Source organism: Patiria miniata, unplaced genomic scaffold (assembly GCF_015706575.1).
Source record: "Patiria miniata isolate m_02_andy unplaced genomic scaffold, ASM1570657v1 HiC_scaffold_27, whole genome shotgun sequence".
Classification (NCBI taxonomy): domain Eukaryota; kingdom Metazoa; phylum Echinodermata; class Asteroidea; order Valvatida; family Asterinidae; genus Patiria; species Patiria miniata.
The window spans coordinates 6,340,419-6,357,402 of record NW_024037066.1 but is presented as its reverse complement, the minus strand read 5'-3'; the positions used below and the strand labels follow the sequence as shown (position 1 = coordinate 6,357,402).

The 16,984-nt window shown below is 38.4% G+C and overlaps 1 protein-coding gene across 1 annotated transcript; it reads left to right on the top strand.

The window, feature by feature from the left end:
* Positions 1–283: 283 nt before the first annotated feature.
* LOC119734401 (cyclic AMP-dependent transcription factor ATF-6 beta-like) lies at positions 284–16,275 on the top strand. Its single transcript, XM_038207898.1, has 14 exons — positions 284–473; positions 5,553–5,641; positions 6,637–6,745; positions 7,199–7,284; positions 7,905–8,094; positions 9,046–9,221; positions 9,499–9,576; positions 9,845–9,952; positions 10,669–10,775; positions 11,411–11,704; positions 12,182–12,272; positions 12,862–13,047; positions 13,829–13,913; positions 15,488–16,275. The coding sequence occupies exons 1-14, from the start codon at positions 401–403 to the stop codon at positions 15,733–15,735; spliced, it is 1,920 nt and encodes a 639-aa protein (XP_038063826.1). The 5' UTR covers positions 284–400; the 3' UTR covers positions 15,736–16,275.
* Positions 16,276–16,984: the final 709 nt, after the last annotated feature.

Sequence of the window (16,984 nt, the reverse complement as noted above, 5' to 3'; positions counted from 1 at the left end):
CAGTTTAATAATCCCTATAACTTGTATTCGAATTGTAATAGGTTTATCACATAAAGAATCATATTTCTCTTTATGGGAAGTGGAACTAAAGTACACTTTAGGTCCTACTTCATTCTACTTACTTAAAATGATAATTTGTAATTCTTTTAAAATAAACATTCCTCCCTATGTATGAAATGGAAGAACCATCAATGGAAAGCGTGTATCGCGATATGGCCCCAGCCTCCTCATAATGAGATTTTCAAGTACACGTACACGTACGTATTGTTCATAACGTATTATACACGGTGCACAGACTAATTTCAATATAGTAAATCCACGCAAACAGTGTACGTTCCTCGGAGAAGTGGGTGTAACTGCGATTTTTCCACTTCATTTTTCACAGTTTTCTGGTCGGAAAATGGCTATGGATTTCATCAGTACACCTGACACCAGGTTTTTGGCGGACAATCTCCTGTCATCGGAAGATTGGGGTGAGTGTGAAACACTTCAAATTGAACGGTTTTGGGGTTCCGGTTTTGAAGCAGGTTGCCGCATTGGCTCACCATGCTCACGCTGCACAACTGGCCGGGTTGTTTGTCATGTTTGTTCCGCTCGGTTCCGCTTCGTCTTGTTTGATGTCGAATTCACTCTGTCTGATCTGATGATACCCCAACGAAGAAGTTTGGAATCAAATTTCATGGGAAATGACCCATGATGGTGATTGTTGTTGTATTCAATTTCTTATCATAAATTATACATTTTTCTTCAGCATTGAGTTGTTCAGTTCTTGGACATGTTGTTCAATTGTTGGATGGATTTTTTTTAGTTTATTGATGTATTCAGGCCCATTTCTTTGCTATGTTCGGCTCTTTTAAAAGTTAACCAGGTAGGGCCTACACGTAAATTGTAATATTAGTTAAAGTGTATCTTACCCTTAAGACATGTGTTTTGACATGTTTGTTAACTTCTTAATTTAACTATTTAATAAATTCTTGTTTTATAATTATAGCTAAACTAGTACAAGTACAATGGGCATTTTGGCCCCAAAAAAGTTTGACGAATAAACCAATGAAAATATTGAAATGAAACGATTTAAAAAAAATATTATATCAGTGTTAATAAATTTAAAAAGTTAGAGGGCCTACATGTAGCATTTTGATCCCAGCACAATCTTTGTCAAAGGCAATAAATAACATGAGATACATGTACATTGTTAATTATGTTACCCCAAACAAACAAAACAAAAGAAAACAGATGGTGGCATTATAAATTAAAATATGGGAAAAGCCATTAAAAAGCAACATAAAAAATTGAAACAACTGAAGAACAAAATATAATATATGTATAATAAAAATTATTACAAAGATGTATGGGTATCAGTTATGTACAATTCTATATGACTATTATGTTAGGCCAAATAAAAAAGAAACATGTTTAGCATCCAGCCCACTTCCTTTTGGGAGGCCGCCTCCTTTTTTTTTAAATCAAAAAAATTATCAATTTTAAAGAGTGACATAATTTTGGCCTCTTTGTCTGTTGCATCTACATGTAGCCTGTATGAAGCTGGTATGTCATTTCCTGAAAAGGGGTCTCCTCCTCCCTTTTTTTTCAAAAATGCACGATGCTAAACATGTTCTTTTTTTACTTGGCCTTATTGTTTTAGGATGGACATTGTGGTGTTCTTTGAATGGAACTGGATAATTGATTTTCTAAAAAAAAATGGTGTGAATGTGCTTCATGCTTTGGAGTATTGAAGTAAAACTTTTAATTACTGATTGATTACATGAACATGTACTTTGATATTTATCAACAAAACATAAAAGTAAAGGTAACTTAAAAGTAAACAATAACCTCAAGCATCCTGTGAAATTGTTGCGCCTGTAATGTTGTAATTTTTAAGAAAAGTGGAATTTTGTATCAATTTTGAACTACATGTACATGTACATGAATGGTTGGCCAACCATTGTTACAAAAAAGTGGATTTTTTTTTTCTTCAAATATTGCTCCTCATTGACCGAATTTAGTTAGTCCACATTTTGTTTGCAATCGGTTACATACACATGTATCTGTAAATGGGTGCAAGCTTGCTAGTCTGGTCCCCTGGCCTGACAATTCGCTGATGTCCGTAAATTGTTCCGTTTCATCTGAAGCATCAGGTCAGGGAACCAGACAACAAGAACAGTGTGGTGTTTTTTTTCCATCTTTTGGGTAACCCCCCCCCCCCCCCCCCCCCCCCCGGCACCAATGAACACAGTGGAACAATATTTGCTATAAAATGCTATAAACCCCCAAATCTGTCCATTTCTGAAAATTACAGCAACAGTAAATGTTGTATATTACCTAATTATATATGCATCTTGCTAAATTAAAAGCAATTCACATTGTGATTGCTGTCACCCTAAGTATCATAAAATTGGACTCAGGAACTAGACAATTTAAGAGGAAATTGAAACTGTGAAAATACCGTCATTGCGTGTGGTGAATGGTAGCATGCTTAGTAGTGCCATGTTAATTGTTATTGCTTATTTTGCCTTACTGAATGTGTACATGTACATGTGTGTGTGCACTCCTCTTTCAGGATCAACAATGACATCTGACATCTGTACCTAATTGATGATTATAATTTGAAACAGAAATAAAAGGATTTGACCGAATAACCTTTATACTCTCCTCAAAAATAGCAATTTATAAATTGCCTAAAATTGTAGCTTTGTTAACCTTTATACATAAATGTATATTTTTTTACAATCCCCAACTAATGGCATCTGTGCTTGCATAATTTTGAAGACAAAATTGAACATTTATTTCAGATCGTCACTCTAACAATTAATCTAAATTTTCTCCCAAACATGCCAAGAAGTAAATTGCGTTCAAGTCATTATTCCAAGATCATGCTACGTGTACGTATGTATCTGGTAGTTAATACTACAAGAAAGCGATTGAATCTAATGACATGCACAGGTTGTACGAACTCCTTGCCACAGTTTTGATATAAAGAACAATTTTCAGCATTATTTGACCCATTGATGTACTGCAACAGCAAAAATATTATAATTTTCCTCAGAAATTATAATTTCCAGAGAAATTATAATTTTCCTGTGTAATTCAAGGCTGGCTCGGCACGCTCGGCAGCACAATGGACCTTAATCAAAGTATTGTGATCCACTGAGCAGTGAGCACACTAAGAAAGAAGGCCTCCTGGAGGAAAACAAAAACAAAATTGGCACGGCATTTCAGTCAAGGCTTTCCAAGAGAGATTTTGTTGTGAGATGATACAGTTGAGTTGGGCCAAAAAAACAATAGTTCTGCTTCCAATAACATGGCATTTGAAAATAGGGTAGGTAGGTGGGGAACTATTTTGGGGGGCAATTTTTTTGTGCGTGAACGATCATTTGGAGGTGCCTGCATGTAGTCATGGTAGTCAAGGGTAAAAGGTACAAGTAATTGATGATTTTCAGTTTTTCCCCCCTCATTTTGCTCTCTCCCCCCCCCCCCCCCCAACCAGAAGCAGAATTATTAAAAAATGTAATATAAAATCTCTTAATTTTTTGTTCCTTTAGGCCTATACATTTTATATTGTTAAGGCCAAAAAAAATATATATTCGGTCTCTGGTCAGACCAAAGTTCCGGAATTGACGCGGCCAGGGCAGGTGACTTTTTTTTTTTTTTTGCTTTTTTTTTTTTTCCTTCAAGCTTGGATTGTACAGACAAGGTGGGTACTATTTTGCTTTTTTGGTGTCCTCATGTACATTGGTGTCCTCCATAATTTGCCTTGGTGCTTTCGATCATTTGCCTTGGTGCAATTTCCCATTCCTTGGTGCTCTTTGGTAAAAAAAAATTGAGGAGGTGCGGCAATAGAGGGCGCTGTTGGAGCTACCGCGGAACATTTTGGAAAAAAAAAGATCGACGCGCATGATTAAAATCGACGCGTGCACTGACTAGAGACCGACTTATTTTTTTTGTGGTCTAATCAGGAGTTTTTAATTTCATGTTTTTCATTTTTTATTTTTTTAGAAGAATATTTTTGAGCACGTGTATATATTTTATTTCAATTTCTTGTCAGTTTATTGAAAGAACAGCTGCGGACCATTTGGTATATTGGAAAGCTGATTTCACGTTTTTTTTTATTTATTGATTCTTGATATTCTCTGCACTATATCATTAATCTATTAATATGATAATTTGGTCTGCCAACCCTTGCTTGAGCGATGCACTGTTGTAATATTGATAACATGCATATCCACTGACGACATGTGACACGTCCAGATCTTTGTTTGACCATTTGTTGGATTTCTAAAAATAGCATGACCCAAGCAGTCAAGTGTTAAATTTGCACATTCATGCGTTTTTGGGTGGTTTTTTTTGTGTTCATGCATTGCGTGCGCGTCATTTCAGCTCGACTCGTGTACAATTTAATATTGTGTGTGACATCATGGTTGAATTATTATTATTATTAAGATGGCCACACGTAGCTCATTGTCTTTTTTATTTATAGTCCAGTCCAGGCCTTTTGTGTTCGCCCGTTTGCGTTCAAGGCTGAAATTTACGCATGGCTCAATCCGATAAAAAGCTGTTGATTGCTCCATTTTTGTGCTTGATTTGGAACAGTTGTCCAGCATACATATGTGCTGTCAGTGAATCCTCAGTAGGTCTGTCCCAAGTCTACTGAATATTTGAATATTTGAATATTCAGCATATGTGCTGTCAGTGAATCCTCAATAGGTCTGTCCCAAGTCTACTGAATATTTGAATATTCGAATATTCAGCATATGTGCTGTCAGTGAATCCTCAATAGGTCTGTTCTGAGTCTACTGAATATTTGAATATTCAAATATTCAGCATATGTGCTGTCAGTGAATCCTCAATAGGTCTGTCCAAAGTCTACTGAATATTTGAATATTCGAATATTCAGCATATGTGCTGTCAGTGAATCCTCAATAGGTCTGTTCTGAGTCTACTGAATATTTGAATATTCAAATATTCAGCATATGTGCTGTCAGTGAATCCTCAATAGGTCTGTTCTGAGTCTACTGAATATTCAAATAGCTTTTTGCCAGTTTGAGTATTCGAAAAAAAATATATAATAAACACATGTAGGCATGTTCACACATGACTGTGATGTTATTTAATTGTAAAAATTCCGGCGCTTTATTGTCAGATGCCACTATTTTTTGTCGACGGTGGTTCGTTGTTCCTATCCTTTTAGCAGGTTAAAACCCTTGACACTTATGAAAAATACCTACAGTAAAACACTCCAGCCGTCCAAAAATGTGATCACTAAAGGCAAATTGTAATGTGCCTATGCAGTTTTTGTTATTGTCCATCCTCTCCCCCCCCCCCCCAAAAAAAAATATTCTTTACATTTTAGTGACTAATCAAATCATTTTCAATTATCTTAACTTAATATTCTATATATGATCCCTGATAGTCAGTCCACAAACAAAAATTTCTTAAATTTCATTATGTTGTTTTGTTGTTCTTCTGATTCTCCTTTATGCCTCGTCATATGTTTTTATTGAGTTCAGATGTAAACTTACAAATATGTCATTGTGTGTTTTTTTTTTATTCAGCGGATGACTTCTCACATTTCCATGACAACGGGCTGGGTAATGGCTTTTCGGATGCTGATGACCTCATGCGGGATTTCACATCATTCGAGGTACGCACAAATTGGAAGGGTTGTTTTCCTCTTTTCCGTTTTTTTTTTCCATTCTTTTTTTTTTTGGGTAATTTTGGTGGAAGCAAATATTATGAATGACAGGGTGTGAAATTATACACAAAATTGTTTGGATAAACAAATTTTTAGCTTCCACGTATGCAAAATGCATTTAGAGTAGGCCTACTTTGCTTGAAAAATAATCTTACGGTAAATGTCCTGTGCATGTACATGCAGTACACTATCAAATGTCCATTTGCAAATTCACTATTTGAATGACACTGGTAAAATAAATTTTGGAGGGCGGTGTTAGGCTAAGACAAAACCAGGCACATGATCAAACATACTCATGATACTCATGAGGCCCCCTTCAATGCAGAAACCATTGTGAATGCTATAGTACAAAGCAACTGCCCCGTGATGGATTATCTAAACAATAGCTAGCACAATGCTTTTTGCCATTGAAGGGAGCTTCCATGATAGAATTGATCATGCCTAGATTGGTCAATAGTTTAAGAGCCAAAAATGTCCGTTATCATGTCCATATTGAAATTGAAAATTTTTGATTGCAGAAAATTCTAACCAATAAATAAATCTGAGTAATAATGGATGAACAATCCTGATTCAAAGTGGCTGACAAAATGTCATGAGTGATGTTTTTGAGTGACGTTTTAATTCAAAGCACTTTACAGAGTGCAATAAATTTTATTGACGCTGCAAATTATACGTAAGTTGTAGCTAGCATATTGACCATCAATATTATATTGCTTGAATGGTAAAACCAAAAACACTTAATTTTATGCTTGGCATTGTGCCAAGCTTGATGACAAATTGTTATGTTGTATATGTTTATAATATGTATGTAATTATGTAGTTTCTGGAAAGTTTTGTTATGGCTAACATATTTTTATGTTTGCATAGGCCACACTCAATGAAAACTTTTCTTGCGTCTAATTTGTAAATCTGGTCATTTTTCATGGTTTTCAAACATTGTATAGACAAACCCGATTAGCAACGATAATACTGGCCATGGCATGCTGGACGAGTCTTGTTTGTCCGATTTTACCTGGATGAAGGAAGACGAACATAACCCATGCACCATTGAAGGTAGGCTTTATAACAATCAAGGTCTGCACAAGGTAGAACCCATGCAGTACAGGAAGCACATACTTGACCTAAATCTGATATAATTATTGTGAATTTCTATGACACATTTACCGCAATTTAATAACAGTTGTGGTACACAAGAGTAAAGGTGACAACAAAACAGAGCAAACCTCGAAATAAAAATTGACGTGATGACATGGTAGTATTATATTAAGTGTGAATACGCTGTAGAAGTGTGACGTCATGTGGGGTCATCTCCAATAGTGATCGTTCCAAGGTCTGGTCCGCATTTTTGTTACCGAAGGATTTGTATGGGCGATTTAGGTAAATATTTTCTAGTTGAAATTTCTCAGACATTAAGAATAAATAAGACTTGGAAATGGAACCGTACTCTGTAACATATTTCCAACTTTCTTTGTGATGAATCATTTCCATGCTTTGATTGTTTACCAGGTATTATCATCAAGTCGGAGCCTTTGTCTCCACCCCCGTCATCTTCTTCGTCCGACGCCTCTGGGGATTCCTTTCCTCCAGTCACGGTACGTACAATGGTGAAAATTCGCTTCTCTCCGATGATCTGTCTTCAGTCAACCTGTTTTTCGTTTTACATCCTGTTTGGAAACTCGTAGCATTTCTGCATCTTTGTTGAAAGCAGATGGCAATTCTGAAATAAGCGAAAAACATGCATTCAAGAGAATAGAATGGAAATCACCCTTGATGAAAAATTGTCACGCCAAAAGGAAATGTGATTAAAATCATGAGTATTCCAAATGATTGTCATATGAATGATTACCACATTTTTGCAAACATAGCCAGTATTACAAATTTTAATTTGTTGTATTTGCCATATTGGCCTATGTTTGAATGCACAGATTCCAAAATTACATTGTATATTTACATGTATGTGGAAAAATAACACAATATGAATTCCTGAATAGACTAAAGTTTCAAGACATCATAATCAATGCTTCTTATAATTGTTATGTAAAATTGAGAAGCAGCGCAGTAAGCATAAAAATGTGTGTGCATGTATACATTTAGTGTGCAGGCTTGCGCTGAATGTGATGTCATGAATTCAGGTCTGTAAACAAATGATGGTAATAATAATAGTGATTGTAATTAAAATGTTCTTATGTCCCTCACTTGTTTTGCTCTTTAGAATTTTCACAACCCCCTCCTCCAAGTCAAACTGGAGTCCCCGCCCCTGACCCCACCCAGAGATAACGCCGACATCCAGCATTTCCCACTGAGCAATGGGAGCGTCAAGGCGGTACCCCGCATCGCACCCAAGGTTGCCCCCAAGGTTGCATCCCAGCAGCAGCAGGGATCCACAACCAAGCCACTAGCTGGTAAGACTAGGGGGGAAGTCTAGGGTCAGAGGTCATGCAATTCAGCAAAATGGGGCTCAGAGCAACCTTTTTGATTTTGGCGCTTTATAAATTTCTTTTGATTGATTGATTGCTCAAATGTGGATTTGTTATTCAGCTCTTGTTGGTAAAGTCAAGTCAAGTCTTTCACAAGCCCATATGGCCCATCAGGCCGGCGTTTATCTCCGGTTTCTTAGGCATGAAACGACCAAGGATATTTCTTTCAGGCATGAGATTTTTCAGACTTGTGTCTGAAATCAGACTTTTTGAATCTGAGAGAAAGACGTTATCAGAATAGAAAGAAATGCATCTTTCAGACCTTTCATCCAATTTTTAGACCTTTTTTAAATTGACAGTCTCATTCCTGATTTCTGTCCCCTGGGATGGGATGCCAGTCCATCGCAGGTTACTCCCCAGCTAATGCTGGTACCATTTATACTCCTGAGTGGAGACAGGCAAGTGGGGGTGAAGTGGCTTGCCCAAGGACACACACACATGGCCAGGAGTTGGATTTGAACCCCTGACCCTCTGACCACGAGTCACAAACCCTAACCAGTAGGCCACATTCCCCCTACTCTTGTTGGTGCCCTCCCAAAGTCCTTCTCTTTCCTCATAATGTTTGCCTAGTTTTTCCCCTGCCTCTAAAATTGAACATGTTTCCATCATCTATCCACAGGTTTTTTCTCATGATGTGGAAGTACCTTATCATGGGCAACCTTGGTTTCATAACCTAAAAATAATTAATAGAAATACTTGCAGTGCTCAAAATGAGAACACACAGATATTGAAAATCCTAGTTAAACATGTCAAAGGCCGTAAGCAGGCAAGGTACCAGAAAAGGCATAAACAGATGTTTGATTCTTTATCACAACCTATGTTTTTATTTTTTGTCTGTTTATTGCTTATGCTGTGTATTGTTTACTCTCATTTCAGTCGGTCAGCCCATCGTGCTTACCCAGGCGGATGTAGCCCGGTTGACCGCCCAGGGCGTGATCAAGTGTCAGCCGCCTCCGGCCAAACAGGCCAAAGTGGCCCACAACCACACAGTGGCCAGCATTCCTGTCGCGGCCAAACCGGACGACCACCAGCAAGTACCGCCCAACATTGACGTAAGAGACATTTCCGACCTGGTGTTTTCTATCATATAATGGCAACAATGCAGACGTTTGCCAATAACTTTCTGCTGTAAATTCAAAAAAGATCTTTGAATTTCGCCAAATTTTCCCGAAGTAGAACACATCTTTGGTCTGATGTCCTGACTTTGAGAAAGACATTGCCTGCCCATTACAGACAGGCGGCAAAGATGTTCTTCATGTATTGTGTGAAAGTTAATTTTCAGTTGTAAATAAAACAAATGTAATTGATATTGTTTGATATATTTGGCAGGTCCGAGCATGGAAGAGGCAGCAACGAATGATCAAGAACAGAGAATCAGCTTGTTTATCTCGAAAGAAGAAAAAAGAGGTAATATCAGACAAGAATTTTTTTTATTGTGGTTGATTTAGCTGCTTAGCGCCGAAATGGCAGCATCGAGCTGTATACTCCCTAGGGAACTGAGATTGTCTTTGGAATGTTTCATTGGCCCAATGAGCAGGGTAATAATGATGTAGCGCCTTGAGCACCAATATGGTGGATACGTGCCCTTTGTAAGAAACACTTTATTTGATTGCAAATATTGGTAATTGTGGTAACAGTTGGTGACAAAGTTTGTGGGTTTTTTTTTCCATTCTAGTACTTACAAGGTCTTGAAGGTAAGATGGAATCTATTGATCAAGAGAACACCAGACTCCATGAGGAGAATTGCTTACTCAGGAAGAGGGTAGAGGAATTAACCATTGAGGTAATGAATGAGTCTGTTTGTTTGTCTGACTGTCTAGTCCAATCTTGTCTAACCACACTCACCAGAACTGAAACGGAGTCGGCTAAGTAACAAGGCACCGCAAGTCTCACCACATCCTCAAATCTCAAAGTTACAAGCTATTCAAATGAACTATAAAAAAAGCACTCCTATTTCATTGTTTATCTCCTGTTACTCATGACCTGACTTCTGATTTTACTTGTGATGGCCTTGTGATTGACTTGTGATGGTCTTGTGATTGACTTGTGATGGACTTGTGATGGACTTGTGATTGTGATTGACTTGTGATTTGACTTGTGATGGACTTGTGATTTGACTTGTGATTGACTTGTGCTTTGACTTGTGATTGACTTGTGATTGAATTGTGATTGACTTGTGCTTTGACTTGTGATGGACTTGTGATGGACTTGAGATTGACTTGTGATGGACTTGTGATTTGACTTGTGCTTTGACTTGTTATTTGACTTGTGATTTGACTTGTGATTTGACTTGTGATTTGACTTGTGATTTGAATTGTGATTTGACTTGTGATTTGACTTGTGATATGACTTGTGATTTGACTTGTGATTGTGATTGTGATTGACTTGACTCAGTTATTACAACTCTGTGTTTGTTACTCGTTCCAGTTTTAATTAGTAAAGTAAGAATGGCTTGATGAAAAAAGTAAATGTTGAGTTCTCTGGGTTTTTGTTTTCTAGAACAATCGACTGAGGAAGTTGCAATCATTACTGCCATCATCAAACAAGACCGCCACTTGTCTTTTAGCCGTCTTGCTGCTACTGGGCTTCAATCTTGCCCCATTCAGGTGAGAGCTAAGCTCTTAAAAGTCAACAGAATTTGCTTTCTTAAACTGAGAATTGTTGAGATATTCAGGGGGAACACTTCGCTATAGAAGTCTTTATAGTTTTTGCCGTGGAAAGACACATTACATGTATTAGAAAATTAAACATTCGTTCTCCATGCTATTTTTGAGTTTCACCTGGAAAAATAAACTCCCTGACATTAAGTCTTAAGAATATTTTTCACAAAATTCAAATTATTAGCTGCCATGCAATATTTCGGCTCTCGAAGGGCTGGTTCATTTGTGCTCAAAATGAACGCCCTCCTTTAAGAGGGTTGCAGACGCCCACAATCTGAATAAAATAACTTCTTTTTTTTTCGTTAAAACAAAACATATCAATTGAAAATTCATCAGGAGAAAAAAATATTCCATATTATGAAGAGCACGGGTTATGCAACTTGAACAAGTTTTTAATGCAGTCAACCATCTACTTTTCATGGCCCCTTACCAAGCCTTGAAAATGCCTCCCCCCAAAAAAACAACTAACTAACCATGTAAGGGACTGTAGATGTGTAGTATCAAGTATTACTGACTAAAAAAAACACTGAAAAGCCTTAATCTTGTATAAAGTCTGAGGAATTGTGTTTTGCTCTAAACAGCATTTTTAGCTCAGAAGGAGGTGATTATGCAACCACTCACCACGGGGGAAGAGCACTGTTAGGCTACACGGAAAACCCCCAGACACTCAGCCAATTGCAAGATAGCGACCTGCAGCAGCACACTGACTATGGCCGGATTGAAGCCGCCATGCACAACGCGACCGACGGGAACGGCGCCCCCAGGAATCCGCTGAGCCGCAAGGAGCTGATGGTCATCCGAGACATGGCCGACTACATGCTGTCTAAGGAGGAGCAGCCGTCTTGCCCCCAGCTCAACATGACCGAATCGCACAGGTGGGAATGCATAGTCAGGTCCCTTCTTCTGCCATGTCCCCAGCCTGGCATGCCTACAAATCATCCATTTGAAACTCAGCTTATCATGTTGTCAGTGGGTTGTCAAATGGTAGTTCAACTTCTTGCTAAGAAGAAACGCAAAGATGATTTGCAGACATGCACATTGGTCCTCAGTTCCCTGAAAGTATTTACCCACGATTAGACCACATGCTGCCATGTCCAATGTCCCAGCTTCCAAAAAAATCCTCAGCATTTTCTAAGCCGATGGACTTGAAAGATTGGATATTTTGTCACACACATTCTCTCATTGCGCAAAGAAAATAGAAACTTTTTTTCCAAAGAATATCAGACTTCAATTCTCACTGTTTTGTTTCCCTTACTTCAGGGAACTAAAACCAGGTGGGTCAGACAAAAAAAAAACATGGAGAAATTCATGGAGGGAATATCTGAGATGTATGTCTACTACTTTTATTTCAGACTTGCCGACGTTCTGATGGGCTGGGCGCAAAAACACCAGGACGAGCAGAGGAAACACAACCAAGAACAGAAGATCAAAGAAAAGAAGAGGGTAAGAAAATTCAGTAGCAAGATTAAACAACGCTTGAAACTGTAGTGAGATTGAGAAGAAGCAAGGTATTGAAACAGACCCAGTTGAAAAAAGTGGCAGAAAAGTAGGATCAATATTTTCATTAAAAAAAGGGGGACAAATGTAGGACTTTGGAGGACAAAATCAGGATAAAAGTAGGATTTTTGCAGGCTTTCAGGAGTAGTTTTGGTTGATACTAACCCATGTCCACAGCATCATATTTTGGCATGTTCTGTACTAACAACACTTGTGCTCCATCCTCAATTAAAGCAAAAACAAGATAGGAAACTGCAGGGAAAAGTAGGAATTTGAAGAAAAACAGAAGAAAAGTAGGAGCAAGGTAAAAACAAGAACCCAGGGAAAAATAGGAATACTTGAAAACCTGACTCAAAAACTCAACAGAAACTGTTGACTTTTTCACCAACAGCCACAGATATCAGAGTGTGTAATTCAATATTTCAAACCACAGATTGCATTTTTTCTAATGCTTATGGAAATTAACTTAATGGAAAAAAAATTCTCATTTCTAAGAGATCCACTTTATTTGGTTTGTTTTTTCCTCCCCCGACAGAAAACGCCTAAGAAGAAACCGGCAAAGCGTAACCCCTTCCGTAGGAGGGATCCCCAGCCGATATTTGTCGACCCGGACGAGACAGGTCTGCAAGTCTACGACAGTCTCTTCCAGCGCACTTACGACAATCTCTTGGATTCGCTGGAGAGGCGGGACGACACCTTCTATGTCGTGTCCTTCAGGAGGGTAAGATTTGCAATGAATGGAACCAATTTGCAATCAGGTGTGCTAATATGCATTCACCTGGAAGAGAGGCCTTCAGTTCATCTTCATCACTCAAGTGTGGTACCACAAAAAAACTAAAATGTGTTTGGAAGTTTTACAGTGAAATTGTGTTCTTTGCATGAATATTTCAAGGTAGACACTAATGTCCAAAAAAATGAAAACCATTTGCCAGTGTATACAAAAAGGATGGCAACTCTTCCAATGAGGCAATCAGGGTGAAGCAGTAAAAACCAGCCATTCGTAGTGGTCGTAAACAATTCTGTACTCCAAACAAAATCTTTTTATTCCTTAATTTATTTATTTATTTATTTATTTATTTCTGATCTTTTACCAGGGTAGCCCGTTCACAAAATAATGTGGTCTTCCACGGGGCCCTGAGCATATAATTTAAAATTAATAAAACAAGACTAACAATTTAAAGGATTAAAAGTGTATAAAATTATCAAAACAAATAGGAAATAAGATCATATAAAACTATAACCGTTAAATAATAATCATTAAATAAAAGAAACATGAACGGGTTTAACATAAACAATATAAATGTGTATATGAAAACGACGATAGACAAAAGTGCAGATTAAGAAGTTTAATTTAAGAATAAGATCACAAAATAAGTCCTACTTTCAAATACAAACAAAAAACAAGTTAAAAAAAACTATTGTAAATAATAAAAACAGTAAAAATGAGTACATGCATCCCTAACATGCTTAATGATGATGGTGTGGTCTTCTTTTTCTTCCAGGATCACACATTGCTGCCGGCCACAGCTCATAACAACACCAAGAGGCCCAGAATGTCCCTGGTCATGCCTTCAGTTGGAGTCAACGGTAGGTGCACTCTCTATATATGTGGAAGGCACAGGATGTAAAAGACTTTGGTGTTCCTGAGCAAGGCACTTTACATTAATTGCTGCTGTCTGAAGGTGTTTATCAGTGGATCCCCGATGCTCTCTGGCTTTTGATGTCTGTGGATATCCGTCTTAACCCCTTAAGGACGGGGTGAAATGGGGACATTCCTCCACACATAGAGCAAGTGGCCCGCATGACTGCACAGCCTTTGTGTGGTAGCGGGCCTGCACAAAAGCAGCAGCTGTGGAACTACCCACTAGCCCTGTGCCACGGCCTACCACAGCTGGCAACTGCATTCCAATGAGGATTAACAGCTGCGGCCATGACCGCTTCCCGTACGCATGGGGTTAAGCAGACAAGTCTTCTCTTTGAAGTTGTTAAAGCATGAAACAGTGGTTAAGGAGCTAGGTAGCCAAGTTGGTAGAGTGCTGTTTGGTTTCCAGAGGTTGGAAGTTCAGATCTTTCTTTGGTCATTTTCATTTTTCAGGACAAATGAAAGGCTTCCAGCATCGGTCTGATTGGCTTATTTGGTACAACCAAGGGCGGATCCAGAACACAATTTTTGGGGGGCCAAAAAAAATGTTGGTCCCCCAAAAAGTGGGTCAAAAAAATTACAGTGTGGGGTTCGGGGCCCGCTTAAGGGCCACGAAAAATTTTTGGATTCTAGATGCTCTGTGGTACGATCTGAGGCAATTTCTGACCACTTTAACCAATGTTTTTGGAGGAAAAGATGGTGGTGTACTCCTTGCCTGCCTTTATTGCGACGTCACATTAAAAAAAAAAAAATTGGTTTCATTTTGGGAGGGGCCATGGCCCCCTTTGGCCCCCCCCCCCCCCTGGATCTGCCCTTGGGTACAACGTCAGTACAGTGTTCCAGTGGCTACAGGCTTGAATCCCACTTTAGTCAATTTTTTTTATTCTGATCAAGGGATTGTCAAAATATGCTTGGACCATAGAGCTATGTTGAATTACTAGAGTGCTAACTTGCTGTACAAAGTGAAGTCTTCTGGCAGCATCCATGTTTGTGCACATACCTGTGGAAAATTCAGAATTTAGTACGGCTTTTGTATGGCTATTTGCATATCTGCGTTTTTTGTATTCTATACAGGTGCGTTATCGAAGCCGATACGCCCAAAACCGAAACGCACAATCAGTAAATGAGCGTTTCATTTTGCTCTGTGCGAGCAACGCAAACGTTGATACGTGTGTGTCATATACTCCTAGAAAACACGCTTACGTTATTCACGTACGTTATACTTGCGCGTTGCATTTAGAGTACATTATTCGAAATTCATCCCATCTAATTTCGTTATCTTCTACAAACACGCACATGAAATCAAAATGCCTGCGCTCAGGATGGCTTCAAAGTATCTCCGCGGGGAATTAGGAGTTAGCACTCCAGTAATTTAATATAGCGCTATGGCTAGTAAAGCCCGGTGGCTTCAGGTGTGATTTCTGCTTTTCTTTACTTTATTGAAATGTGATTTAGAGTAAACTGTTCAAGTTTCCTGGGTAGATTATTTGGTTAACCTCTTTTCTCTCTTTGTTTCTAGAATCCTCGCTGAATAAGCCCAGGGACCACATCTCCATGATGCAGATCGACTGTGAGGTCATGAACACCAAAATGGTCTACCTGAAGGAGAGCCACATCCCCAGCACTAGGAACACGACCGTGACCAACCACACGGGGACAAAACCATCGACACACGGTGACACACACAGGGTGACAGTACCCACGTCAGAGGGGACGAAAAAGTTTTACCACCCGAAAAACATTCCTGTACAAGTGCCTGTGTCCTGATCTTGGTCACACCAAAAAAGAAAAAAGATTGTGGTGCAATATTCGGAGATCAAATTAGGTTTTTCCCTTCACCGACGTTTTCAAACACTGTATACTCAGTGTGTTACCTCCCGAGTGAAAGGTGGAAAAATCACTCGGGTGGGACTCGAACCCACGACCTCCTGCTTTCTAGTGCAGATGTCTTACCACTCGACCACCGAGCTAACGGGATCGGTTGGCCGGTTTCTTTTCTTAATAATATCCGGAGAGGAAAAAAAGTGAAAACAACGGGTGATGTTATAAAAAAGAGGCAAACAGACCAGCCCATGTTGGTAGTGACAAACACCTTGATAAATAATGCGGTACTGCAGAAACCAGTTGTAACTTCATTTAATATGTGGAATAGGTAATTTATTATCTCTGAACCGTTGTGGAATTCCAGTTTGTAAATATAGACAATTCTTTGGAAAAGATGACATCTATTCATTCAGAAAGATGTAGAAGTACTGGAAATTAGCTCTTACAGTTTTCACCTGATCTACAGGGTGAGTAAAAAAAAAATGAAACCCAAATGTCGGGACCATTGTTTTAGTGAAGTTCTGCATGTAGCACTTTCAAAATATAGGATATGAAAGCCCAATTTATAAGCTTTCTTTTAGTACAAGAATCATTCTAATCACTCATGTACTTTTCAAGTTACAGAGTTTTAAACACAACCACCATTTTAAAGTTCTGTCCACGGATCACAAAAAAGGTGTGCGTTCTTTCAGCAAAACGAAAACAATTCACACACATCCTGATGTGATTTGTTTTCGTTTTGCTGAAAGAACACTGAACTTTTTGTGATCTGTGGACAGAACTTAAAAACAGTGGTTGTGTTTAAAACTCCGTAACTTGAAAAGTACTAAAAAAAAGCTTATGAATTGGGCTTTCATATCCTATATTTTAAAAGTGCTACATGCAGATTTTCACTAAAACAATGGTCCCGACATTTGGGTATTTTTTTTTTAACTCACCCTGTATAATATTTAACCAGATTCCCACTTAAAATGTGATCAAATTTTTTTCCAAATCCTCCAACTATTTTTGTATTGAAACGAATCTTTGAAGCCAAACCGTGCCTTTACCAAGTGTTTTGTTCTGGTATGCAATCATACAAATACGCCATGAAGCAATATGCAATGATGTGGGCCAAGAACAAACTAATTTCTGTATCCTGTATTTCGCTCTTCTTTATTTCCTGCTTCTTCAAGACGTTTTTTTTTATAAA